General features: G+C 38.0%; 1 protein-coding gene across 2 annotated transcripts in view; it reads right to left on the bottom strand.

The window, feature by feature from the left end:
- Positions 1–4,599: 4,599 nt before the first annotated feature.
- ENTPD7 (ectonucleoside triphosphate diphosphohydrolase 7) overlaps positions 4,600–27,933 on the bottom strand; it is a 46,934-nt gene continuing 23,600 nt past the window's right edge. For both annotated transcript variants that reach the window (XM_042960752.1, XM_042960753.1), the window contains 8 exons: positions 25,805–25,908; positions 22,912–22,968; positions 18,896–19,029; positions 15,493–15,659; positions 12,879–13,203; positions 10,958–11,043; positions 9,978–10,139; positions 4,600–8,532 (listed from right to left, as the gene is read on the bottom strand). In XM_042960752.1, coding sequence (XP_042816686.1) covers positions 8,301–8,532; positions 9,978–10,139; positions 10,958–11,043; positions 12,879–13,203; positions 15,493–15,659; positions 18,896–19,029; positions 22,912–22,968; positions 25,805–25,908 — 1,267 coding nt within the window. In that variant the 3' untranslated portion in view covers positions 4,600–8,300. The remainder of the gene's footprint in view (positions 8,533–9,977; positions 10,140–10,957; positions 11,044–12,878; positions 13,204–15,492; positions 15,660–18,895; positions 19,030–22,911; positions 22,969–25,804; positions 25,909–27,933) is intronic.

Genomic DNA, 27,933 nt, shown 5'->3' with positions numbered 1-27,933 from the left:
GTTACCTTAGAAAGTTTTGACCACTGAGGGTTGATGGGGGGTGGGAGGGAGGGGAGGGTGGGTGATGGGTATTGAGGAGGGCACCTTTTGGGATGAGCACTGGGTGTTGTATGGAAACCAATCTGACAATAAATTTCATATTAAAAAGAAAAAAAATGATATTCTAAAAAAAAAAAAGGAAGTTTTGACCAGCTTATTTCCATCCCCTCCAAATTTGCCCAACCCTATCTCATTTAATCTGATCCTATTAGTGTGTTAATGGGATGTCACCTCTGCTAGATAGAATTCTTAAAGGGAACTGCGGTCAGAGGTGCAGGTTCCCATCCATCATCTCATGACTCCCAAACCCAACCCAAAAAGCCAAATGCTGGTGTTTCTAAAGTTCCCTCCAACAATGTAGCAATGAATGAATAAGTTCAAGTTCTAGATGTTTTTCTTCATTTTTCTTTTATTAAGTATGAGTAAGTTTGGAAAAACCGATTCTGGTTGCATTTAGCTGTATAACTGTATTGTGGCTATCTATGAGCTCTTGGTAAATGGAGATTATCTGAATTATTTTTATGTTTGCATTATTCCCAGTACCAAACACATACCAAATATTGCATGAATGAATGGAAAATGGATAATTACCGATTGAGGTCCAAGACACCTCTTTCAAAGTAAGTCATCATATACCTGAAGATTAAATGAATTTCCCTTAAAATCTGTCAATAATTCTGTCAGTTGTTTTTAAAACATCAAGAGAAATGAAAACACCTGGCTTTCTTATCAATCTAGAATTTTCTTGTTTTTAACTTACACTGACAAATGCTGTCCCATTGTAGAGGAGGTAACAATTAGCTACTGCCTAAAGTGATGATCACGACGTTAGGATAACCAGTTGATGTGTAGCAATTCTTCCAGTTCTGGTACGTATGGTGGGTTATATATAGGCATATGAAACACATATACCTATGTCCCTGCAGAAGAGACAATACATCTCTAATATGCATTGCACTTTTTGTTCAACACTGATGTAACGGTATTTAACAGAATTTTAAGAACTGTTGAGCAAAATTATTTAATGTGAAGCATTCGAAAACCATACAATCTTAGCAACCCCCAAAAGTGATGCAACATAAGCAGCCTTCAGTTTTTGAAAGCGAGAAGGGAGTGTCTAGCTGTGGGTCATAATAAAAAGATGCCTTTCAACACTGCAAAGTTCATTGTTCAAGGCAGAAATAACAGAGATCAGGCATATACTTCAGGGCTCCAACAAAAGAGGAATTGTGGAATGAGAATTTCAAACACAACATAATGACAGCAATACCAGAAATCAAAGTATTCGTCTAGGATCCTTACTTGCAGAGAAAGCATTATGAAGCTAATAAGGCGCAGAGCCTTCACCACGAGCAGTTATAACAGGCCAAACTCTGGCAAGTCCTCTGCAGGAAGGGCTTCTTTGAAAGCATCAGGGCTACCTTAATACTGGAGAACCAGAGTGGTAGGCTGCCAGAGGGTCTACAAGTGGCTGCACTACTTAAAAAGGAGAGGCTCAGGAGTAGACACGTCCTCAGCTTGCCTGAAGTCATACATGCATGGCTATAAACATCCTGTGATTCAGAAGTTTTTTTCAACTTTGGTTTTTATAAAAATGGCAGGCCGTGATTGCATACACTTTAAAAGTAAAAAACCCTTATGAGTAATAACTCAATTTTACAAATAAAAGGAACTTCTTAGTGCTCAGACTTCCAGAGAAACACAGGGTCAACAGATGTTGACCTCCTCTGTCCCTCTAATAATGGTAGGTACTGACAAACTGGAAATAATGAATTATAGCAAAAGAAAAACACTTCTGTAATAATACAAGGGAAGTCTATTAGTATATTAGTATATATACTAATTAGTATATTAGTATATAATAAAAGAGCTCTTGTTTTTTAACTAATATTTTTTGTAACACCAACAAAATCCTCACAAGTTAGAGCATATGGCCCTACCGGCAGGACTCTCACACTAAGCATGACCTAAGAAGCTAATCTGGGAGAATCTGAAGTATCTGTTGCTACTTCTACCTTAATTCTTTATCCCAAATGAAGTCATATCATATACCACAGCACAAAGGGAAATTAGATACTAGTTATGAGTTAGCACAAAAAGAAGTTTAAAGACAGCAAAAAGAAACAGCATTTTGTTTCTGTAACGGAGTCTGAGAACTGCCCAAGAAATACAGCCAAGTTCATTAATGAGGTAGATCTGATAGGCATTTTATACTTTAAATAATTTTGATTATAACCATCAAATGAATTGATTAGACGCTGTGGTTAAGAAAATTGTACAAAATTAAGCAAATTGTTTAAAAGAAACATCTAAAATGTAAAAGGATTAAAAGAAATATAGAAGGTAGAATAAATGTGGTAACAACTGGGTGCCATTTCTAACAAAGTGTTTCTTTCATATTTTATTCCTAAATGTGAGCAAAGCCATCACAAATGAATGTCAGAAGCAGTTATAAAGATTGGGCATGGTTACTTGTAATCAGCTGTATTATAAAGAATAGATTCCTTTGAAATACACAATCTTGCAGGAAGATTCTGTCAATGAGAACTTCATTGGAGCTGTCAAAGGTGTGTGTCTGTGGTACAGAAACCAGAGAAAACTGGATCCAGGAGACCATTCACTCAGACTTTGCACATATTACTACTGCTCTGGGCTTCAATTTTATCATTCATAAAACCCAAGGGGTTAACAAAAGACAGAACTCTAAAATCCCAGCTGTAAAAATCTCATCCTCTGAAATTTATGTATAATGATTGCTGTTGGAAACTCCATTCCCATCAACCTTAATGTCAGTGATAAAGTAGGAGGGGACCACCAGCTCTCTTGGTCATCCTGTCCTTTTAAACCAAAGGCCAAAATCCTGTTCCTGAAACTCTTACCATTTTCCTACATTTTCTCCTGCCTTTAGTTCCTTAGGCCAACAGTTCTTCCTTTGGAACTAGCCTCAGAGCATCTTGTCTAGCCACCTTGTTTTATAGATGAAAAAAGAACCAGAGAGGGCAAGTGACTTGCCTAGAGAGTACCAGAGCTAGTCAGTGACAAAGCCAGGACTAAGAATCCAAACCGGCTATTTGTAAAGTCCAGTCTTCTTTTCCTTAAATCATACCACCCACTTGTCTTTCACTCCTGACAAAAATCAAAACAAAAGCATGTTAATAGGGGTAGGGAGAGCATCTATTTAGATAATACCGATAAGTAGAAGTTATTTTATTTCAAAAATGAAAATATGGATGTGAAGGCATCATGCCCCTTGATTTCAGACTGTATCACAAAGCTATAGTAAACAAAACAATATGGTATTGGCATAAAAATGGACGCTCGATCAATACAACAGAATAGAGAGCCCAGAAATAAATCTTTGAATGTATGGTCAATTAATTTCCAACAAAGGAGGCAAGAATACACAGTGGGGAAACGAAAGTCTCTTCAATAAATGGTGTTGGAAAAACTGGACAGCCACATGGAAAAGAATGAAACTGGACCACTATTTTACACCATACACAACAACTGACTTAAAATGGATTAAAGATCTGGATATAAGACCAGAAACCATAAGACTCCTAGAAGAAAACAGGCAGTGAGCTCCTTGACATCATTCTTGGTGAGAATTTTTTGGATCTAACTCCAAAGGCAATGACTATAAAAACCAAAATAAACAAATGGGATTGTATCAAACTAAAAAGCTTTCTGCACAGCAAAGGAAACCATCACCAAAATAAAAAGGCAAGATACTAAACGGCAGAAGATATTTGCAAATCATAAATCTGATAAGGGGTTAATATCCAAATTACAAAAAGAACTTCTACAACTTAGTAACAAAACACAATCTGATTTAAAAATGGACAGAGGACCTGAACAGAAATTTTCCAAAGAAGACATGCAGATGGTCAACAGGTACATGAAAGATGCTCAATAATCATCAGAGAAATGCAAATCAAAACCATGAGATATATCCTCTCACGCCTATCAGAATGGCTATTATCACAAAGATAAGAAATGACAAGTGTCGGTGAGGATGTAGAGAAAAGGGAACTATTGTGCACTTTTGGTGGGAATGTAAATTGGTACAGCCACAATGGCAAACAGTAGAGAGGTTCTTCAAAAAACTAAAAATGGAACTACCATGTTCCATTTCTGGTTATTTCTGGCAAGTTCATTTCTGGCTATTTATCTGAAGAAAATTAAAGCAGAGAGAGGGAGGGAGGCAAACCATAAGAGACTCTCAAATACTGAGAACAAACCAAGGGTTGATGGGGGGTGGGGGAGAGGGGAAAGTGGGTGATGGGCATTGAGGAGGGCACCTGTTGGGATGAGCACTGGATGTTGTGTGGAAACCAATTTGACAATAAATTATATTTAATATGAAAAATTTTTTAAAATGGTGAGAAGACAAAAAAAAAAACAAAACAAAAGCAGTAATTCAAAAAGACATGTGCACTCCTATGTTCACTGCAGCATTATGCACAATAGCCAAGATAAGGAAACAACCAAAGTGTCCACTGATGGATGAGTGGATAAAGATGTGTACACACACACACACACACACACACACACACACACACACACACAGAGGGATACTATTCAGCCATAAAAAAGAATGAAATCTTGCCATTTGTGACATAGATGGACCTTGTGGGTGTTACATTAAATGAAATACGTCAGAGAAAGACAAACACCACATGGTTTCATTTATATGTGGAACCAAAAAAACAACAAAACTCATAAATGCAGAGAACAGATTGGAGGTTGCCAGAGTCAGGGGAGAAGGAGGACTGGCAAAATGGAAGAAGGGAGTCAAGAGGTACAAACCCCAGTCATAAAATAAATAAGTCATGTCATGGGATGTAATGTTCAGCATGGTGACTACAGTCAATAACACTGTGTTTCATGTCATATAACTTTATATGGTGATGGGGGAAACTAGATTCATTGTGGTGATCATGTTGCAGTGTATACAAATAGAGTCATTATGTTCCACACTTGAAACAAGTATATGTCAACTATACTTCAACAACACAAATGTGGATGTGATAATAAATGTTAATAACTAAAAAGATGAGCTTAACAGATGCACGGCAGACTCAATCAACCACATTTTAATAATCACAGCCTAAGGCCCTGGAAGTTAAAGAAAGCTGTCAGGCTGAGGAGAGGGAGGCAGAATCCTTTGGATGACATTAAAGGATAAACACAAGGTTGTTGGAAAGTGACTAAATTCCCTATACCAAGGAAAGTCAATTCAAGGAGTTAAGGTACAGAGACAAAGATGGTAAAATCTGGCTTAGAGTTAACTGCAACTTAAGTCAATGTAATGCTATATAACTGAGTATTATACCTATTTTCATTATGTTCTAGTAATAAGAAGTCAGAGAAAAGTGATGGGTTGTGCCATTGTAAGGCTAATAAAGCATCACAACTCCTATCAGCACGGACTCTGATTTTGACATCTGTGACCTGTCTCACTAATGATAAAAGTACTAAAGCAATTCAGATTCATTTTTCTGGTATCAAGAAGACTGGCTGGTAAGATTCAAAGGAATGAGTGGGATGTGAATTTAATGAAACTGTAATTATCTTCACAAGGAGACTACTGAAAAGTGCAGAAATGCAATAGAGATCTTAAAAAATCTTTAACAACCGAGGGCAAAAAGAGGTGTAGAGGCAAGGTAGACTGGTTCTACAAGGGAGACAGACTCTTAGGAGACAGCAATATGTAGAAGTAATTGGCTCTTGGAGAACAAATGGCTTATGTTTCTCGCTAATGAGATTTCATGCAAAATTATTAATTGGGAACAAATGACAGAAGCACAGGAACCAATATCAACAACAAATATTAGTTTTTCTGAGGGATATGGTAAAAATCTGTGCTCCTTACATTTCTACCATGGGTTTCTGGGAAGTCATACTCATGGTAACAAGGACAAGCCCAGATCCCATAAGATCAAAGTAATAAACAGGATATAATACACTAAACGAAAACTCAAAAACTATTTAGAATAAATTAAGAGTAAGAAATACATTTACATTGAAAAAATGATAAGCATAGGGTATCCTGAGTTTCTCAATTATAAAAAGAACACAAAAAGTAGTATCAATCTGAAAGGCTGTCATAATGATTAAATAATATACACAAATTCTTAAGAGTATGTGATACACACTAAATGCTTAACAAATGTTATAACCAGGAGGAAGAATAACTTCATTAATAAGAGCTTTCAAACTGGACTCATCACCACCTCCTCCCTGCTTCAGCTAAATTTTGAGCACACGAATGTGATCACTATTAGCCAATTAGGTAGCTTTTGACAAGATCATTGACCAGATCTTACAAGAAAACCAAAAAATAGTATTTGGAAACCAAGATGAGGGAAAAAGAAAGAGTACCTCAGGAGGCACTGGCTAGCAAAAAACACATTCGGACATTATTTATAAGCAGCCATCACAAGGCGAGGGCTCACTTGGCAGTGACACAAAGATAAGAAGTCAAAGAAGATCAAGGAAATTTAGAAGTCTTAAAAATTAAAGGAAATTGCTGTGACATGAACCCTAATGAAAAGTAAAAAATATTTCCACAGGGAACTATAAGACTCTTTTGCTAGATCCATTTTTATTTAATTTGAAAACAATTTAAGACTCATCATCTCTTCACCTACCAACTAACAGCATACTTATTTTCATCTCAATTTATTTCTAGGAGGATCTCGGCTTATTTTTCTCTGTTTTATGAGGCATTTAATTCCTTCCGGTTCCCAGTGTGGAAATTTATGTTTTAATATTTCCAACTTTTTCCCCATTAAAGGCAGAGATGATTCCCTCTACTCATCTAATCGTAAAAATAAAGTGACAGAAAAGAAAGCTCTTTCAAGTCTGGGAGCATATTCTTGGGCAGGACATTCAAGGCTGCATACAGGGAAGGATGAAGTATGAAGAAGATCCCATAGGGGAAGATGCGAGTTGATGAAAAAGAAATCCTCATGCGATTTAAAGGCTACATGTAGAGGAGGAACAAAGCTCCTGCAGGGTAGTGGATTAAAATGTAATCGTATGGCTTTCTTCTCTCCTCATTAATGGAAATGTGGTCTGTGACTGAGCAAACTCTACAAATGTTCTGAAAGACGCCACGTGGCTCACTAACAGATATATCTATGTTTTTCAAAGTTTAGAATTTGCTTCTTTTCAGACATTCCAAGAGTCAAATTGGGAAAATTTCTATTTCTCAGAAAACATTAATAAATTAAGACCTTGGATTTTATTGCCTTTGCCCATTCTCCTGATACTGTTGTTCTTTCCTTCTTTAAAAACAACAAATACACCCCCCTTCCCAAACTACATATTGACCGTAGTGAAATAAAAGAACTCTTTTTTTTGTTTGTTTTCCTGTAAAGGGGCTCATAAAAATAGGCCTAGAGACAGTGACTTAAAACCAGACAAATCCAGATCTCCAACCCTATCAGTTTCTCCATCTTACAAGCACACTTAAGGCTCAAAAAGAAAAATTAATGCCCAAACAGCCGGTGAGGCATATAGTCATAGAAACGTTTTCTATCCTGGTCATACCAGGTATCACATAAGATACTGTCAAAATCTTTGATTGACCATTCATTTAGAAGGGGTTCTAAACCCTTTTAAAATCATATAATAATCAACATCAGCAACACTACGTCAGGGATCTTGGACCACACTCATAACGGCTTCTTTGTCAAGTAAGCAAAGAAACTATATTATTTTGGTTGCCTGGAAGTTCATATCTGTTTCAGCGAAATGCAAATATCTTGGATCCCTATGAAAGGGTGTGGATCTCCACATAAATGATATCTCTGTTACAGAGAAAGAAGGGGCTGCTGCACTTGCTGGAATGTCCTCGGCTTTGTATCAGATGCTCCAAATTTGGTTTCAACCAGGCTTCCAGTTTGCCGAATGTCAAACTTCATGCTTTAGCAAGGGGGGAAAGTCTAGATGCCAGGAACACACTAGACCTCTCAGATAAAGGAGTAGAAGCATGCTTCAGTTGGACTAAGGTTGGTCCTCTTTGTTAGCACCAAACTCTCATTATTTAGTTCTTCACAGACTAAATTCCGGTTTCTCTTAGAGAAGAGGACCTGGATACTGAGAAGGAATTAAAGTAGATATTAAGGTAGAAATTCCAAGGCCAAATATCCCAAGGTCAGGCAAAGCAGCATCTGAGGCCGGTACAAGAAAGTGGTGGAAGTCAATGGGCAGCAACCCTGGGGTACTCGAGCTTTCTATGTCCTTGTCCGGCCTCATGGCCCTACCTGTACCCCAATCATGGGCACCACCTCCTCAATCCACAGCAAGTCCAATGGAGCTGAGGTTCTAGTTTGTCGGTGGTGAATCCGGCGTAGCCGCAGAAGGTACAGGATGATGGCCAGTAGCACCACCAGGATACAGGCGAAGAAGAGATAGTGGTTGTAGACAAAGGAGAGACGGAACCAGCTACCATGGGCCTGCCGGACACCTTCTTGCCGTAGATCCCTAGGCAAGAGTTTGAAGGTAACAAGTAACGTTAATTTCGAAGAAAAACATTCATGCGGATTTAAAAGGCCAGTGGTGTTATGCCATTTATTCTATCCATGCAAATATGCTGATACCAGTTCCACAGAGCAAGCAAAGCTGAAGAACGTCTCTAGCCCTAGGACTGCTATGTGATTCCTCCTGTACTTTCTTTTCCTCACAGGCCTATGTGATTCCTCCTGTACTTTCTTTCTCCTCACAGGCCTACGTCCTCCAGAATGGGGACAAAATTAGAAGACAAAAAAGTGAACAGTGAGATAAGACTGATCACCTATAATACTGATTGTCTTAACAGTGGTCCCATGCCATTCTGTAAATACATACATACAGTTTGTAACTATGGTTCTAACAAGAATAGGGTGGTCCCTAAATCCAATCAAGAAATCAGAGTGTATTGAAATCCTTAAAAAAATTGGCTGTGCTTCCTGTGCTTTCTTTAGGATATACCTAAAGAAAGTGGTTGCCTGATCAACTGTTTTATAATCTGGAAAAAAAAGAGGAGACATGTAAACCAAAGTGCAGGAGCCTGCCTGCTTAGAACAGAAGCTGCAGTTTGGAGGTCCAGATACTGGATCCGTTTTTGTTTGGTTCGACCTGAAGTGTTTTCTCTAAATGTGAATCTCCAAACTGAAACGCTGCTTATAAAATATGGATTTCTGGCTTGTCCTGACAAATGACAACTGGCAGATGCTGGGACAGCACTTCCGCATGATAGGAGTCAGCCCTTCATCTAGAGCACGTACTCTCCAGCTCCCCACTTCTCTCACATCTATCAGCTACCTGGTTTCTGACAATATTGGGTTTAAAGAAACAGGCAGCAAAGATTAAAAATTCATTTTAGTTTATCCGAAATAATACAGGGGAGAGAGTACCTAAACATTATCCCAAATATCTTATATACATAGAGCAAGACATCAGGCTATCATAGCTTAATGACAATACCCCCCTAAAAGCATCTTGTGTGCTTTGTTCTAAATTCTGGCCCACCAAAAGCCTTCCAAGTCAATGACATGATGTCTAGAGTGACTCCACCCATTACGAAAGACTGCTCTATACAGCCAGCATTCCCTAGCTCTCTAGTCAGATGTTTTCTACAATAACCTAAGAATGAATTTTGGTTTATCAGTAAGAATCTTAGAACTGGTTAGTAAGTGCTCAATCCTAAAGAATGATTTATTATGCATAAACAAAACTGCATTCCTGAAATTGCGAAGCTAAAGAACAGACTCCTAATTAAATTCTCAACCTTCTTTCTGTTTCAACATAACTGGTTAGTAATAATAGTTCATGGGACAGTAATAAAGGGAGTTAATTTGGATGCATTTTTGAGGGAGAGCGGTCACTTAAGAAACCTATTCTGAGACAGCAATACTCTAAGTTCAAGACGCCAGTTCAGTCCACTTTACCTGAGGGGTAAGAATCGTGTTTTATACAGAATGGCTCCCAGTGTCCACTGAACTTCTCGGTCATATACCAGCTGGGCTGTCTGCAGGTGTGGGTAGTCATAGGGAAAGTGGAATCCTTCATGAAGAACTTGGTACATCCAAGCCGATTTAAAACACTGATATCTGTGTGACAAAACAATAAATATTTTTTTTTAAGAAGAAGAAGAAGAAAAAAGAATACTTTCCACATACTCCCATTGGATATCAAAAAGGATCTCTCTCCCCAGTTCACCTTCCTCGCCTCTAGGTGGAGCCAAATCTGAGCCTACTTTATCTTGATGTTTACCACAAAAGTGCAGGAACACCTTTATGCCATAATGATATTGCTGTGTTTTTTTCTTTCTTTTTATAAGAGTCCTTATTTTTAAGGAGCCTGCTGTAATTACATGATGTCTGGGATTTGTTTCAAAAGAACCCAATTGTGGTAAGAGGGTGGGAAAAGAGATGAAATAAGATTTGCCAGAAGTTGGTAGCTGTTAGCAGAGAAGCAGGGTGATAGGTACACAGAAATTCATTATACCATTCTATTTTTGTTTATGGTTAAAATGTATTAACTAAAATGTTTACAAAGTGGGAGGACTGATGAACCAAACTGGCAAAATATTGGTATTTGTTGAAGCTGGGTGAGGATTTATGTTACTGTTCTTTCCACTTTTCTGCATGTTCAATATTTTAATTAAAAGCTTTAAAAAAACACCACTTTTGATTTCAAACAATTTGGAATGAGCCTTTTGGTAACCCTGGTTTTCCCTGGCTTCACTAAAATAGGCTCACTATTTTGGCCCTTATCACTCAGAAAATCAAAATCTAAAAATCAAATTCTCGATTCTCCTTCAACAGAAAATTCCATCTGTATTCTTGCTTGTTCTCTCTCTCTCTCTCATTATAATCTGCCATCTGCGTTTTCAGGCCAATCTTAGGGAAAAAAGGAAGCTACTCACTTGAGTCGATGCTCATCTGCATGTGATGAAAAGAGACCATTCTTGAATCTCTGAGTTAGGACTGACCAAGCCATGCCACAGTAATCCTGGAACAACCAAAGAGAAACAGAGGAACATGAAATTAAAGCACACCTAATTTCCCTACAGTCTCAGCTGTTCCATGTCTAAAGTTACTTGTGGGCGACTAGTTGACAAAGGAAAACAGAAATGCCACATTCATTCCCTGGACACTGTGCAAAGCAAGTGCCAGAACACAGGTTCCTGAGGGTCTCCTTTTTATTCCCATCACCTCAAGTCCAGTACAAAGCCAGCCCAACACGGCTCCTGAGCCTCTGTGGCTTCAGAGAGGGGTAAGGTTAGGACCAGAAATAGCAACATCAAAGCCAAAGGGAGCCTCATTCTACACTATGTAAGATGAGGAAGTAAAGCAGATGGAACAGAATGGTCAAATTCTACCACTGGCCTGTTCCCCTGCTATAGTTCTCCCCAAAGAACCATTCCTTTCCTCTGAATGTCTACTTTGTGCCAGGTGCTTTTCTAGGTGCCAGGGAGATCTAGCAGTGAACAAAACAGACAAAACTTTCTGTCCTCATGAAGCTCACATTCTAGTGATAAAAAACAGACAATAACCATATACATGCATGCATACATAAGACATGTACACACGTACACATTTACATATAGAGTGTGTTACATGACATAAATGATCATGGAAAAATAAAGCAGGAAAGGGAAATAGGTGAAATTGGGGAGGGCTGCAGTTTTGGATATGGTTGCTAGGGAAGGTATCACTGGGAAAATAACAGTTGAGTCAAAGTAAAAAAAAAAAAAGTAAGGGAACAAAATTATCTCTTTCACCTGGGAAAAAGAACATATGAAGCCACTAGCAATTTGAGTAAGCAGTAACTTGAGCCCTTTGGTGTTCAAGGGAACAGAATTTGAAGAAGTTTTAAAATGAGAGAAAGACGTAGGCCATGAACAGTTAGGCAGCCCTAGATGCTAGAAAGGAAAAGGAATATAAGTGTATTCCTGGAGGCTGGAGAGGAAAGAACAAATACAAACCAGGTTTTCCTCAGTATTTCTTAGGGACTGCCTTTAGGGAACAGAATAATACACATAGTACAGACATTATTAAATTGGAAGTCTTCTATCCAGAGAACCCTAGAGAACTGTAACAAAGCAGAAAGAAAAGAATAAAATATAAGGTCAAATTCTTCCCATAAGTTTCTCTTCTACAAGATCAGAAAGACAGGCAAACCTTCAGAGATGAATCTAAATTAAAGGAGCTATAGAAAGCTAGAGAAACTTTTACCTGTTCAGGTAACTAATGATTTAAGCCTATAAGCTGCTAATGTCCTATATATGCTCTAAATGAAATTTTATTTCTTCTGCATTTTAGTTTTAAATAGTACTTCCCCTGACATTGCTTTTCCCAATATCTTTTTAATATTCCAAGTGACCCTATATACCACTCTGGCCTCCTGACAAACCAAGAAAATCAAAGTGGACTTGCCCACCTGTGTGACCTCATTTCTAAAAGCACATTACAACTGAGAATACCAAGTGAGGGGAAAGATATCTGGGGATGACACTTTTGACCACAAACATTAAACAAGATTACTGGAAAGCTAGAGGAAAAACCATTAGCCACCACAAAGATTTTGGAGCTGGGTGATAATTTGGGTGATCAGGACATACATGGAAACCTAAGTTTAATGAACTAGAAGATAGTACAGCACAGTGTGCTCCTTAACTTCTGAGTCCACTTTCTCATCTGTAAAATGAAGGTTCACAGAGCTCCTCCTGTGAAGAAATCAGTGAAATCAGGCATACAAAGCCCTTTGCACAGCATCTGGCACAAAGTTAGGCGTAGAGAAATGGCTGCTCCTGGTATGAATCATCTTTACTATAAATAATTTACCTGAGCAGCCTTGGCAAACGTTGGCCCATGGTAACGGCCACCAATGCGTAACACATCCTCTGTACAGTAAAAAAACTCAGAGAAACCATAGAACTCGCTGTTATTGAAGTCAATTGGCGACTGGTAGATTCCATTCAGCGAGGCCTGGCTGGTGTTGGGGCGAGCCAGCAGGGGGCTCAGCATTGCCCCGCAAGAAGACCAGTCTCCTCTTCCTCGGATATGCAGCACCTGGCTGTTCCTCTCCACCACATCTGTGAGTCCCACGGGCAGGCAGGGATCCAGAAATGGATTGTCAGGACTCAGACCTGTCTTCTGGCCCAGCAACCTGCCACAATGACAATAACAAACAAAACACATCACTAATGTATTCAACCTCTTTAAAAAATGCCTATAAGAAACTTGGTCAAAGAATGTGCTTCACAGATATCTTGTTTTATATGGCATCCCTAGAAACAAGCATGGAGTATCAACCATGCAGTCACAACACATGAACATTTAACTTAAGCAAATTCAATTTAGCAGAAACAAAGGAAAGAAGGAAGGAAGGATGGATGGATGGGTGGATGGATGGATGGATGGAAGGGATAGATGGATGGATGGATGGATGGATGGAAGGGATGGATGAATGGATGGAAGGAAGGAAGGAAGGAAGGAAGGGAGGGAGGAAGGAGGAAGATAAGGAGAGAAATATGGCAGTGATCAAATTTTGTTCAACCTTTTAATCAACATGTATATTTCCCAATGTATAGTGAAACTAGGGATATTAATCTGCTGGTCTCAATCTAGTCTTCATTCCACTGCTTCTTAGAAGTGCCAAGATCTCACCACACTGAGTGTGGTTCTAACGTTTAGCAAAACACCTGGGAGAAGGTAAAGAGAGAAGGTTGGAGGAGTTTCCTGAGGAGAAGGATGTGTCAGTGGTCAGTGACAACGGCTGGCCATAGGAAGGACCTGCCTGGCCCCACGTGGGGAGGGACAGGTTGGGGCAAGTTCTAATCCCCATCCTGGCCATTACATGGTTCTGGCTGTTTCAAGTCTGCATTTGCCCAGCAACAATATTCCTGTTCCTGAAGAGATTAAATCTGGCTGAGGACAGAAATTAGTGGAGACCAAATAACTTTGCCAACTGCAGTTAATTATTCATCAGTTCCTAAACAGACAGACGTTGAAGGGTAGACTTCCTGGGATGAAGAAGCCTCCATGATGTAAAGACTGAAGGAGGGATTGGGAACGTGGCAACACAACAAAATGTTCTGGAACAATTGGAACCTATTTTAAGGATGTGACACCAATTATTAAAAAAACTCAGAAAATCATATTAAGAAGAAAGAACCATTACATTTTGACATCCCAGGAAGCATGGGTTTCTCTAGTAGAGTAGCAGCTACACAAGATGAATGATCAGTCTTCTCAATTAGGAACCTGGCAAGAAATACCTATGCACATATTGATGCATGGTGGCAGCCATGATACAGCCTGGCAAGTTCTGAGGCAGGAAACAGCAGACAAAGAGAAAAGGGCAGCAGAACGACAAAGGAAGGAAATGGAAAAGGAAACACAGCAGCTAGCAAAGATGGAACAAAACAAAACTGGTGTAAAACTTTCATAATTGTTCTTTGGACTGCCAGCAGGAGCGATCTGAGCTCCACAGCCCAAGCAACATCTGTACAGACTGAAGAGTATTTTCAGAAAGCAAACACACTGCTTGGTTTTAAGGCATTCGTCCATCACCCGGTGTAACAGGAGTCTCCTAAAACACCTTGACCTCTTGGTAGTTGAGACTTACAAAAACAAAAAAGAATCAGGAGACAGTATTTTCTTTATTATGGTCCCAAAGAAGACAACTGCTGTGGAGCAATTATTACAAATCGCTGTATTCATAATTGTAATTAATACAATAGCGGTATTTCTTCAAGTTAGTATTTCTAGCAAAACAAATGGGGTAAGTAATTTTATGGTGAAAAAAACCTCTGCTGTCTTATACTTCCTTCAACGTACGTAGTGATACAATAATTTTAAATACTAAAGAAAAAAAACCCCACAACTATTTGTACATTATGGTCTAAATACTTCATGTGGTAGCCAAACGAATCAGTGATCTGTCCACGCTGCAGGAAAAACTGGCTATTCTGGACTTAATGAGAGAACAATGTGAAGATTATTTCTAACTTCACATGCTTTTTATCTTTTATGCGCACTATGGAACCTCACTCCCACGTAAGTTGCAACTCCACTGTAAGTGAACAAATATGTCTTCTACCGAGAGGGAACTGCTAAGAACTACATTATACTGCACATTGTAAATTAATAACTTAGCCTCACTTATCCTGTGATACCATTTCTGAAAAAGGACACAGCAAGAGATCAACATAGTAAGCTGCTATACTTTTCTGAGTCCTAAGAGCAAAGACCAGAATGCACCCTAACCTAGATCAAGTGGGAATACCAATGGAGGGTCTCTATTAGTAGTGACACTACCCCATTGATGAGAGTGGTCAGGAAGGAGGAGGAGGCAAGGACATACCTATCTTAGTAGAATATGAGTATTTCTTGCTAACATCTGCACCCTGACAACATTCTATTTCAGAGGCACAGATCCCCATGTCCAAAGTACCTATTTTTGGTAAGGGTTTCATTCAGCACAAGATCTTCATAGCGCTGCCGGGCAAAGTTGCCTCCAAAACCCAGGAAGGTTGTGACATAAACCCTGTACACATGTTCAGTGTGTTGCACATCACAGCCCAGGTTGAATTCAGCCAGCAGGATCTTTGCTTCTTCTTCCTATAATACAATGTAAAGAGAAAAAAAGGGAATTTTCATTTTGGTTGATTTACAGAGAGCTATGACGTTACCAATATACCAGTCTTCGTGTGCTGTAACTACCCTTTAAAATATCTTATAGCATTCTTTCATTCTCATAACATTATTTTCAACAAAGACACAAAATGACAAGCCTGAACAAAAAAGTACAGAGACTAAATACCAAATTAGAGACAACAGGATCTGTAGTTCTATACAAGGCAGAATCATTACAGATAATGTCATTTTCTTGCATGTACTTTTCAGATTTTCCAGCTTGCCAAAATGAGAATGCACTACTTTTATCATCAGGAAAGAAAAAATCTTTTGATAAAAATAAATTTCAGGAATTTGGAAGATCATCCTGAGACCTATTCCATGGGTTTTTACAATTCTATTCAAGAAGCTTTAATGTATCCTATGACAGGGACTAGGACTGGGAAAGTTCCATTTTACAGTACCTCTAATGAAAGGATGGTCTATTTTTTTTTTTTTTTTTTTTGACTTCAGTCCATGGTTTGAGTTAATCATACTCCTCAGTTCACGGCTCATTACCATGGCAAAGCCCCATTTCTGTTTTGTCTATTTACTTCCTTTTATCCTCATACTCACCCCCATCCCTACCCTCACATTCTAATGTGCTTAATGTAACATATATTTGTACATACTGTTGTAAAATTAAATTATTGTTTTGAATGTATTTATTTTTAATTAATGAAAATGCTATCATGCCCAGTAATTTCACTAAGTATATATATAAGAGGACTGAAAAGTATGACTAATCAAAAATGTATATGTGAATGTTCACAGCAGCATTATCCATAATAGTCAAAAACTGGAAACAAAAATCCAAAAGTCCATCATCTGATGAATGCATAAACAAAATATGGCATGGTCATATGGTTATTTAACCATGAAGAGAAATGAAGTTCTGATCCATGCTACAACAGAGATGAACCCTGAAAATATTTTGCTAAGTGAAAGGAGCCAGACACAAAACGTCACATATTGTATGATTCCATTTATGTGAAGTACTCAGAAGAGGCAAATCCACAGGAGACATAAAGCAGATTAGTGGTTGCTGGAGCTAGAGGGAGGAGAATGGCAAGTGACTGCTAATGAATGTGGGGTTTCTTTTCAGGGTAATGAAAATGTTCTAGAATTCGATAGTGGTGGTTGCATTACTTTTTGAGTGTGCACAGCTTTGTGAATTGTACCAAAAAAACCACTTTAGGCACTTAGGATTACTTATATTTTTTAAAGCACTATTGTACTTTGTCTCATTGTTCCTTTCGTTATTTACCAAGCCCTAAAATCCATCTGTAAGACCGTTATATTACCAGGCTACATCTAACTTGTTGCTTCCAAGTATACTTTCTATACTAGTGTTGCTTTCTAAATCTGCACAAACAAAAAAGTCTTTTATTTAAGACTTTAAGGATAAGTGCCACTTACCAGAACAATGCCTTCATTTTACCTGTTGACTACATATTAACAAATAAAGACTAAAATGTCTTACAACCTTGTTCCCCAAATTTCCAACCCTTGCACAGACCCCTTCTGATTGTTAAACCCACATTTCCAACAATCTTGCTGGATATTTAGGCATATATGCTCCTCAGAGATCTCAAATTCATCATACTTAAAACTGAATTCATTGGTTACAAGGACTTGGGCTAGAGACCAGAAAACTGTTCTCACCCGAATCTCCAGACCATACTCATTTGCTTAGCATCAACCCACCCTTTACCCTGGGGTCTCTCTCAGTGACTGAATTCCTTACCCTACCAGGTACCTAGGTGGGAACCTCAGCATCACTCAGTATCCCTCTCTGCCCTACCCACACCATTACATTACACTGTTTCGTTTTGTTTTTTTCCAAAATACCCCTGAGATCTGTGCCCTCCATTCCATTTCCACTTACATTGCCTAGTTCAGCCCTTATTACCTCTTACCCAAGGTTCCCTGACCTACATTTCTTTCTCATACAGACAACAAAATTATTTTCCTAAAAAAACAGATTGGATCTATTATTAGTCACATAATGGAGCTGAAAAGGACCTTCAGAATTTAATTATTTCATAGATGATGAAACTGAGGCCCATATGACTGCCCTACTCAAAAACCTTTGCTGATTCTCCTCCATCTATAGAAATAAAAGTGAAATTCCCTAGCATAGCACCCAAGACTCCTTACAATTTAACTTCATCTTACCTTCCTAGACTTACTATACTGGAAAATTCTATACTACAACAGGCTATTCAACGTTTCTTGGACATTCTGAGCTCTTTGCTGCTTTCTTTGTGCCCTTGTGCATACTATTTCCTCCATAAAGGTGGCCTTCCTCAACCTTCAAATGCAAAAGCCTACTTATCATCCAGGGCCCAGGTAAATACCTTACTTTCCACAAAGCCAGCATGACTCCCATTCATGTAGTAGACGAGTAGAGTGGGGACATTACTGATATCTGGTAGAGGCCAGGGATGCTGCTAAACATCATATTATGCACAGGACAGCTCTCGACAACAAAGATTTATCCAGCTCAAACTGTCAAAAGTGCCAATGATGAGAAACCCTGGTTTAGATCAAATTTTAGCACTTCCATAGTCTGCCTGTTATCACAGGCTGTCTTCACTGATAGATTATAATAAGTTTTTGGGGGCAGTACAATATATCTCATTCCTTGCACACAACAGGTGTTTAAAAACTGTCTGCAGCTCTTTTTCCTATGATAAAACTCTTCCCTCAAGATACATATATTCTTTACATTCTAGTCAGGTAAGGAATTTAGAAGCACAAGAATGGAATCACAAGTAAGGGAAAGAAAATAACATTTAATGAACAAGTATGTACCAAATACTGTACTCTGGGCTTTATATGAATTATCATGTTTAATCTTCCAGCAGTCCCAGGAGACAGGGAGTATAACTGCTAAAATACATTAAACATTTAGCACATGTTGGAAAGTTTGTCAAGTGCTTTACACACATGGTGTCATTTCATCTTCCCAACTTCATGAAGTGGATACTATTATTATTCTCTTTTCATATAGGAGGAGATTAAAGCTCAGAGAGGTAACCTAACCAAGATAATGTAAGCTAGCGAGTATCTGAACAAATATTTGGACCCATGCAAATTGGTCTAAGTCAAAAAACAGTGACCTTCTTTCCCAAATACTGGCATTTGTAGCAACCCAATATCCCTAAAAGGTAAAATACCTGTTTCGGAGAAAGGACAGAGGCTGAGGTAGGAACTTCATAAGCAATTTGGAGAGAGGCTCCGCCCATATCTAGTATCCCTACTGTCCTTCTGCGCCCTATTGCCAATTCCTGGGGACCCTCAGCATCTGATTCTGAAATAAATAAGGGAAAAGAAAAGGCCTAGTAATTAAAAAACAAATCAAAAATGAAAAAAAAAATCAAAATAGAAATCCCTTAAAAAATGAAGAGCAAACTGAAATTAATTAATCTCACTGTATCAACTATGTATTACAGAGAATTCTTTCAAGTAACATTTTTACTATATCCCTCATAGGATGTATCTTACTGACAACAGAAGCAAATAAATATCTTAAACTGCATTGTAGTAGTCTTATTGATAATAATTTTTTGAGCCATTAAACATGTTATGAAATAAAGCAAATAAATGTTTATATTAATATATTTAGGAACAAATACTCAGCATAAAAGAAAAAACCATACAGGTATAAACTCAACAATATTAAGCAACAACCTTATAATCTTTTTTTAATTAATTTATTTTTAATTTATATTCAAGTTAGTTAGCATATAGTGCAATAATGATTTTAGGAGATTATAGATTCATCCCCTATGTAAAACACCCAGTGCTCATCCCAACAAGTGTCTTCCCTAATGCCCCTTGCCCATTTAGCCCATCCCCTCACCCACAGCCCCTCCAGCAACCCTCAGTTTGTTCTCTGTATTTAAGAGTCTGTTTTGTCCCCCTCCCTGTTTTTATATTATTTTTGCTTCCCTTCCCTTATGTTCATCTGTTTTATATCTTAAATTCCACATGAGTGAAGTCATATATTTGTCTTTCTCTGACTAGTTTCGCTTAGCATAATGCCCTCTAGTTCTATCCATGTTGTTGCAAATGGCAAGATTTCATTTTTTTGATTGCTGAGTGATACTCCCATTGTGTGTGTGTGTGTGTGTATGTATGTATATATATATATATATATATATATATATATATATATATACACACCACATCTTTATTCATCTGTTGATGGACATTTGGGCTCTTTCCATACTTTGGCTACTGTCGATAGCACTGCTATAAACACTGGGGTGCATGTGCCCCTCCGAAACAGCACACTTGTATCCCCTGGATATATAACTAGTAGTGTGATTGCTGGGTCATACGGTAGTCCTATTTTTAACTTTTTGAGAAGCTTCCATATTGTTTTCCGGAGTGGCTGCACTAGTTTGCATTCCCACCAGCAGTGCAAAAGAGTTCCCCATTCTCTGCAGTCTTGCCCGAGTTGTTAATGTTAGCCATTCTGACTGGTGTGAGGTGGCATCTCATTGTGGTTTTGATTTGTATTTCCCTGATGATGAGTGATGTTGAGTATTTTTTCATGTGTCAGTTGGCCATCTGGATGTCTTCTTTGGAGAAGTGTCTATTCATGTCTTTTGCCCATTTCTTCACTGGATTATTTGTTTTTTGGGTGTTGAGTTTGCTAAGTTCTTTATAGATTTTGGATACTAACCCTTTATCTGATATGTCGTTTGAAAATATCTTTTCCCATTCTGTCGGTTGCCTTTTAGTTTTGCTGATTGTTTCCTTTGCTGTGCAGAAGCTTTTTAGTTTGATGAGGTCCCAATAGTTCATTTTTGCTTTTGTGTTGCTTGCCGCTGGAGACATGTTGAGTAAGAACTTGCTGGGGCTGAGGTCAAAGAGGTTTTTGCCTGCTTTCTCCTCTAGGATTTTGATGGCTTCCTGTCTTACGTTTAGGTCTTTCATCCATTTTGAGTTTATTTTTTGTGTATGGTGTAAGAAAGTGGTCCAGGATCATTCTTCTGCATGTTACTGTCCAGTTTTCCCAGCACCATTTGCTCAAGAGACTGTATTCCATTGGATATTCTTTGCTGCTTTGTCAAAGATTAATTGGCCATATGTTTGTGGATCCATTTCTGGGTTCTCTATTCTGTTCCATTCATCTGAGGGTCTGTTTTTGTGCCAGTACCATACTGTCTTGATGATTACAGCTTTATAATACGTCTTGAAGTCCAGGAGTGTGATGCCTCCAGCTTTGGTTTTCTTTATCAGGATTGCTTTGGCTATTCAGGGTCTTTTCTGGTTCCATACAAATTTTAGGATGGTTTGTTCTAGCTCTGTGAAGAATGCTGGTGTTATTTTGATAGGGATAGCATTGAATATTTAGATTGCTTTGGGTAGTATGGACATTTTAACAATATTTGTTCTTCCAATCCAGGAGCATGGAATATTTTTCGATTTTTTTGTGTGCCTTCTTCAATTTCTTTCATAAGTTTTCTACAGTTTTCAGTGTATGGATTTTTCACCTCTTTGTATAACCTTATAATCTTAAATATGAATTGGAACTATCATGATTTCTTTTTCTCTTTCTAAAAATACATATTTTCTAGTTCTGTACGGAAAGGGCCTAGAAGTAAGTATAATCTAGGAGCAATAAGCACTCCTGGCATCCATGGTCTCTAAATATCATTTTCCAATAAAAGAAACCAGGGCTCCTTAAAAAATGTCTGATGCTAGGTCTAAGGTAGAAAAAATACAAGACAAGCATGGAATGTACCTTAGTGTGCCAAAAAGCAAGGGAAATATAAAAGACTATTGGGATGTTAAAAGGTACAGAAGCCAACCTATAGGTGCTCCAACTGGCCAATGATGGTGTAATTTGAGCACTGAAAAGAATGATGATGCAATGGACTACGATGCATCAAGCACATTAAAATCTACAAACTCATAATGATACTGAAAAAAAACTTCACTAGTTACCTTTGGAAGTTGCTAGGACATCAACTCATTAATCAAAAATTTGATAAATGGAAGAATGAAAGATCTATCCTGTCTTTCCATTTAGAACTGTATTCCAGGATAATCAAATAGTTAATGAAGAAAATTTTGTTATATAAAAACCCCAACTGTTAAATGCAGAAGAAATGAAGGAATTACAAAAATAACTATTTTGCAACCTCTAATGAAAAAACGAATCTAAACAACAATCACAATTGGCTACTATAACCATTAAGTGAAAAGTGGCTGGAGAATTTTCATAATAGATTAGATCAGGCTGACAATACCTGAACCCTGAAACCTGATCAGTCTTAACGTGACTGAAGTGGGACAAGCAGACCTTATAAAACTTCTGATGTGATGTAGTAGGAAACACTTACTGCCAATCTTTATTTATTATTTATTCTTGCCAAAGGAATTGAATCGGTGTCTAATCAAGCTTCTGTATCTAATCTCCAATTTATAAGACATAAGGAGGGATGAGAAGCATGTTTAAGACCCCACAAAAATTCAGTCAATCAAATTAAGAATGTGGTAATTTCATTCTATCAAGTGAGCCAGTTTTGTTTTTGTGTTTTTAATGAATGATTTGAGGAAAAGAGGTGGGAGGGGGAAAGCTGTTATAAAGAAACTTATCAATCCAATGTAATTATGATCCTTGTTCAGATTCTGATTTTAACAAGACAATTACAAATAAATATTCTTGATACAATAAAGGAAGTCTCTACCTGGGTATTAGATAGATGTTACACAATACTAGAAATTGTTAACTTTTTTAAATTTAAGAATGGCATTGTGGATGTTTCAGTTGTTTTGAAGCTCCTCATTGGTGAGAGATAAACGCTGAAGTACAAGAAGATAAAACGATATGTCTGGGGTTTGCTTTTTAAAATCCAAAAGGAAAAAAACCTGTGTTGTATGGAGGGAGGGTGGAGCCAAAAAACTGACCAACCACTAATTAGTGTTGAGTCTGAGTAATGGGCTCATGGAAATTCATTTTATTATTGTTTACTTCTGTAAATGTTTCTAACTTTCCATATTAAAAATTTAAAAAGAAATAAAAGAAGGGGAAGTAGGACTGGAAAATGAAGCATCTTTACTTTTAAAAAAAAGAAAGAAAAATCACTCAAATGTGGCACTTATATTACACTGACAGGTTACAACATAAACCTTCGTTCAGTCCTTAGAACTGTCTTAAGATGACAACATTACTCACCATCCTCATGGTCGAATCTTCCCAAAACAAAGTTGATTCCAATCCATGCATAAACTCCTAGGTAAGAAACATAAAAGCCCATGCTTAATTCTCTATTGCTATGCCATGTATACACCTCTCCCAGGGCTGTTCTTTTCCTCCTTTTCTTAGGAAAAAAGTGATGATACTATTTTATTCCATACTCTTAGTGTATGAATTCAAAATCTCTTATCTTGTGATGCTTTCCCCTTTTAAAATGATTTGCATTCTGGGGCGCCTGGGTGGCTCAGTCGGTTAAGCGTCCGACTTCAGCTCGGGTCATGATCTCGCGGTCTGTGAGTTCCAGCCCCGCATCAGGCTCTGTGCTGACAGCTCGGAGCCTGGAGCTTGTTTCGGATTCTGTGTCTCCCTCTCTCTGACCCTCCCCCGTTCATGCTCTGTCTCTCTCTGTCTCAAAAATAAATAAACGTTAAAAAAAAAATTAAAAAATTAGAAAATAAAATGATTTGCATTTTCTAAATTAATGTGTACATTTGCATTTTCTAAATTAATGTGCAAAAACAAACGTAAAAAATGTGCATCTTGGATTCTGGCTCTGGGCAAGAGGAGGTAAGCACACTCCATCCTGTCATCCCACCGAACACAGTGTAAACTGCATGGAATATATGGAGCAGATTTGTGAGAACTCTGGAAGGAAATAATAAGAGGCACACTGAGTCAGAGATCAGAAGTTAAAGTACCACCAAACCTGTAGTGAGTGTCTCATATTTTCCCCTCAGATATTGCCTGGCCTGGACTCAAAAGCAGCTTGAAACACAAAAGGACATCCAGGTATGGAGGGAAAGAACTTCAAGACCTTGCTTTCTGGTCCAAGGAGCATTAAAAGAGACCCCAAAGGCTCCGAAAGAATGGAGGAAAATCCCTTGGGTTTTTTTCCCTTCATTTTGTTCTCTGCTACCCCAGGCAATCCTGCAACAGCAGAGGTAGAAGTTGGGCAGGTGCCTAAAACTGTGAAGGATATGAATCTTCTCTGACTAGAGGAGCTACAGCCTTAAGAACTGAAGAAAATCCCTATTGCTGATTTTTCTCCATGTCCTCCACCATTTAGCCCTGGATGCAGATGCAATCATGGGAAATGTATGGCAGAGTAGGGAAATTAAAGCCCTGGCTTTCTAACTGGAGGACCATGAAAGTGAGCCCCAGGGAGCCAGAAAGTGTTGGGGAGATCACAGAGAGTAAGGAATAAAGTGATGTATGAACTCCTGGGCTCACAGCCAAGCAACACATGCATGGATCTCATAACCAATATACCAAAGGTTCTGAGAACCGTACTGGCTAGGCACTCCATTTGTATGGACTATGCCCAGATTTTAGACTGACCACTGGGTGACACACAAATGGTACAAACCCAAATAGCAGTGACAAGGCTTTGAAAAATGAATCACTACAATCACAGAAGGCAGGTCAGAACTTGAGGCATGAACCTAACCAGGTCAACTCCCTGCTAACACAAACAAAAGTCAGTATTTTCCTTACGATTGAAACAAGACCCAGTTTCATAGTATAACTTTCAAAATGTCCAGGACACAATATAAAATTACTTAGCATGAAAAGAACTAGGAAAATCTCAACTCCTAAGGGAAAAGATGCCAACCCCAAGATGACACAGATGTCAGAATTACCAGACAGAGATACTAAAGCAGCTATATAACTCAGCAATAAGAGCAGTCTTACAATGAACGGAAAGATAGAAAGTCTCAGCAAAGGAAGAGAACATAAAAAAGAATCAAATGAAAATTTTAGAACTGGAGAATGCAATACTGAAATTGAAAAGGTAAATCTTTTCCTTTATGTGAACCGCAACTAGAATGTACAGAAGAGGGGCGCCTGGGTGGCTCAGTTGATAATCAGCGTCTGACTTCAGCTCAGGTCATGATCTCATGGTTCGTGAGTTCAAGCCCCGCATCAGGCTCTGTGCTGACAGCTCAGAGCCTGGAGCCTGCTTCGGATTCTGTGTCTCCCTCTCTCTCTGCTCCTACCCCACTCACACTCTGTCTCTCTTATTCAAAAATAAATAAACATTTAAAAAAATTCAGAATGCACAGAAGATTTTCTCTTTTTCAAGAAATGGAAACATAATTTGTCATGTAGGCCACATTTGGGCCACATGAGAACACATATTCAATTCTACCTCAAAACTACAAACCCAGCAGTGCAAGCTTTTAGGGAAGTATCAGTACTTCATAATAAATACAATAAAGGGGGGGGGTGCTTGCGTGATGCAGTTTGTTAAGCTTCTGACTCTTGGATTCAGTTCAGGTCATGGTCTCATGGTGGTGAGATGGATCCCTGAGTTGGGCTCTGCACTGAGCATGGAGCCTGCTTGGGATTCTCTCTCCCCCTCTCTCTCTGCTCCTCCCCTGCTTGCTCCCTCTCCTTCAAAATAAATAAATCAACATTTAAAAAATAAACGCAATAAAAGGAGAGCCCATAACAAAAGAAAATAATGATCATCCCCTATTAACGTTTCCCCTTACTTTAATAATTTGCTTTACATTAGAATTTGGCAAACTCAGTACAACTCCCAGAAGTACTTATGTTTTGAAAACTACAATTAGCTAACCAAATACTCACTTGGAATCATCACTAAATACTAACATGTTCTTATAAACACAGTACTTAGCACAAAGTTAAAAATAAATATATGACTTCCAGAAGCAGCAATCTATAACAGACACCAATGCAGAATATGCAAATAATAATTAAAAAAAAAAAACATATGACAGAATCAAGAAAATTACTCGAAGAAAAATAAAAATCAAATATATAAAGTAATCCTAACCCCACCCCTAGCAGAGAGACTATGCCATGATTGGCTAGGAGCTGAAGGAGTGCACCCCTCAAGGCCCAGTACCTTCCTGCTTCCCAGAGATCACTTCTGCCTGAGACTGTGAAAAGAGGAAGTCAAACTCCAGAGGTAAATCTCTCACCAGATCAGCCAAGATAGCCAGCTGCTTTCTGCAAGAAAGAACAAAAATGTAAAAGTTAATCGTTAGACACTCTTCTCACAATTAGCTTCAACTTGCACTTCTACCTCATTGCTCACATAGTCCATCCACTAGTTGAGCCATGCTTCTTTTTGGCACTTCACTTGATTTTAAAGGTTTAAACTGCCTCCAAAGTATATCCTTCCACTTAAAAGGCAATATGATACTAGTAATACTTTTTCTTTGTGTAATTTTATAATTCAAATAGTATTAAAAGATGAGACTACAGTTCTGTGCCTCTCACAACGCTGAGTATATATAAGTGGCAGGAAGCACAGTTTCATAATTGCATGATTCCTAACTACTATGAAGGGAAGCTGTCAGACTAAGGAACACAATCTTATCCTCAGATTACCTCATATTACCACACAACAAGCACTGTTAGATCCACAAATTAATATCCTTTACAAAACTGACAATGAACTTTTTAATCTCCTTTTACATATTTCAAGGGCTGGGGTTTCGTTTCTTTATAAAAATCTTATCATTTGAAAAACCCAAATCAGGATCAAAATCCAAAGGTTATAACAGTTTGGGGACAAAGTCTGAATCTTAGTATCTAGGGTTATTTTCTCCTCTCAAGTTTTATGCTATCAGTATTATTAAAGAAAAGCAAAGAAACAAAGCTAGAAGTAATAATATGAATCTAGAGAAAGGGGTTAAAAACAAAAGCAACTATCCTGGATCTTTAAAATAACTCATTAGAAAAATATTCTATTGGCTCAGCATGACTTAGTGAAGAATGATAACACTTAAAAGTAAAGAATATATTTAAAGTAATAATTTTCTTTAAGCTCAGGTCATGATATTATGGTTGTGAGATCGAGCCCTGCATCAGGCTCTGCACTGAGCATAGAGCCTGCTTGGGATTCTCTCTCCTGCTCTCTCTACCCCTCCCAGCTCGTGCATGCTCACTTTCTCTGTCTCTCTCTCTCTCAAAATAAATAAATAAACATTTTGTAAAAAAAAAAAAAAAAAAAAAAAAAGGAAAAACAAAGTAATAATTTTACAATATACTGTCAAATACAATTTCTAAAATAGCTCGCTGTTATACATATTAAATTCTTACAATAAGAATTTTACGTGGGGAACAAGAGGGATTATTTTGCTCTCCCTATTGGATATGTTTCCAATTGGCTATTTGCTTAAAATAAACAAAAAGAGGGCTTGCTGATTTGGGGGACAATATGGAAAAATGGGCACCCACATACACTGGTGTTTGGAATGTAAATTACTGGTATGATTTTTTTTTGGTTTTTTTAAGTAGGCTCCATGCCTAGCCTGCTTCGGATTCTGTGTCTCCCTCTCTCTCTGCCCCTAACCCACTTGAATTCTGTCTTTGTCTGTCTCAAAAATAAATAAACATTAAAAAAAATTTTTTTTTAATTAAGTAGGCTCCATGCCTAATGTGGGGCTTGAACTTCTGATACTGAGATCGAGAGTCAATGCTCTACCAACTGAGCCAGCTAGGTGCCCCACTGGTATGATCTTTTTGAGAGCAATCCAGGACTTTGTATCCAAATTTTTAACGTGCTTAACTTTTGACCAGCTATTACGTTTTTAGAAATTTATTGCAAGGGAATCATCAGATAAGAATACAAACAGGAAGCGAATACTGCAGCTTTATAAAAATGAAAAAGTGACAACCTGTTAAATAATCTATGTCATATCCATATAATGTAACACTAGACAGATGTTAAAAGAAATGAGGTCGACTTATACTCTATATGTATTGACATGAAAAGATGTCCAACGTATTTTGAGTTCTAAAAGGTTATGAAACAGTACATACAATATGATCCCAACTTATATTAAACAATAAACAAAAAACTTTTTCACGTACTGCACAGAATAGAACTTTTGTTCCTAAAATTCAATATTGTTTCTTTATTTAAAAAAAAAAAAAACAAACAAAAACTTTCAGTGGCATCCGGGTGGCTCAGTCAGTTAAGCATCTGACTCCTGGTTTTGGCTCAGGTCATGATCTCACGTTTCG

The sequence above is a fragment of the Panthera tigris genome, chromosome D2 (genome assembly GCF_018350195.1).
Source record: "Panthera tigris isolate Pti1 chromosome D2, P.tigris_Pti1_mat1.1, whole genome shotgun sequence".
NCBI classification, from domain to species: domain Eukaryota; kingdom Metazoa; phylum Chordata; class Mammalia; order Carnivora; family Felidae; genus Panthera; species Panthera tigris.
Note: the sequence above shows the minus strand (reverse complement) of the source record. Positions and strands in the feature narration are given on the sequence as shown.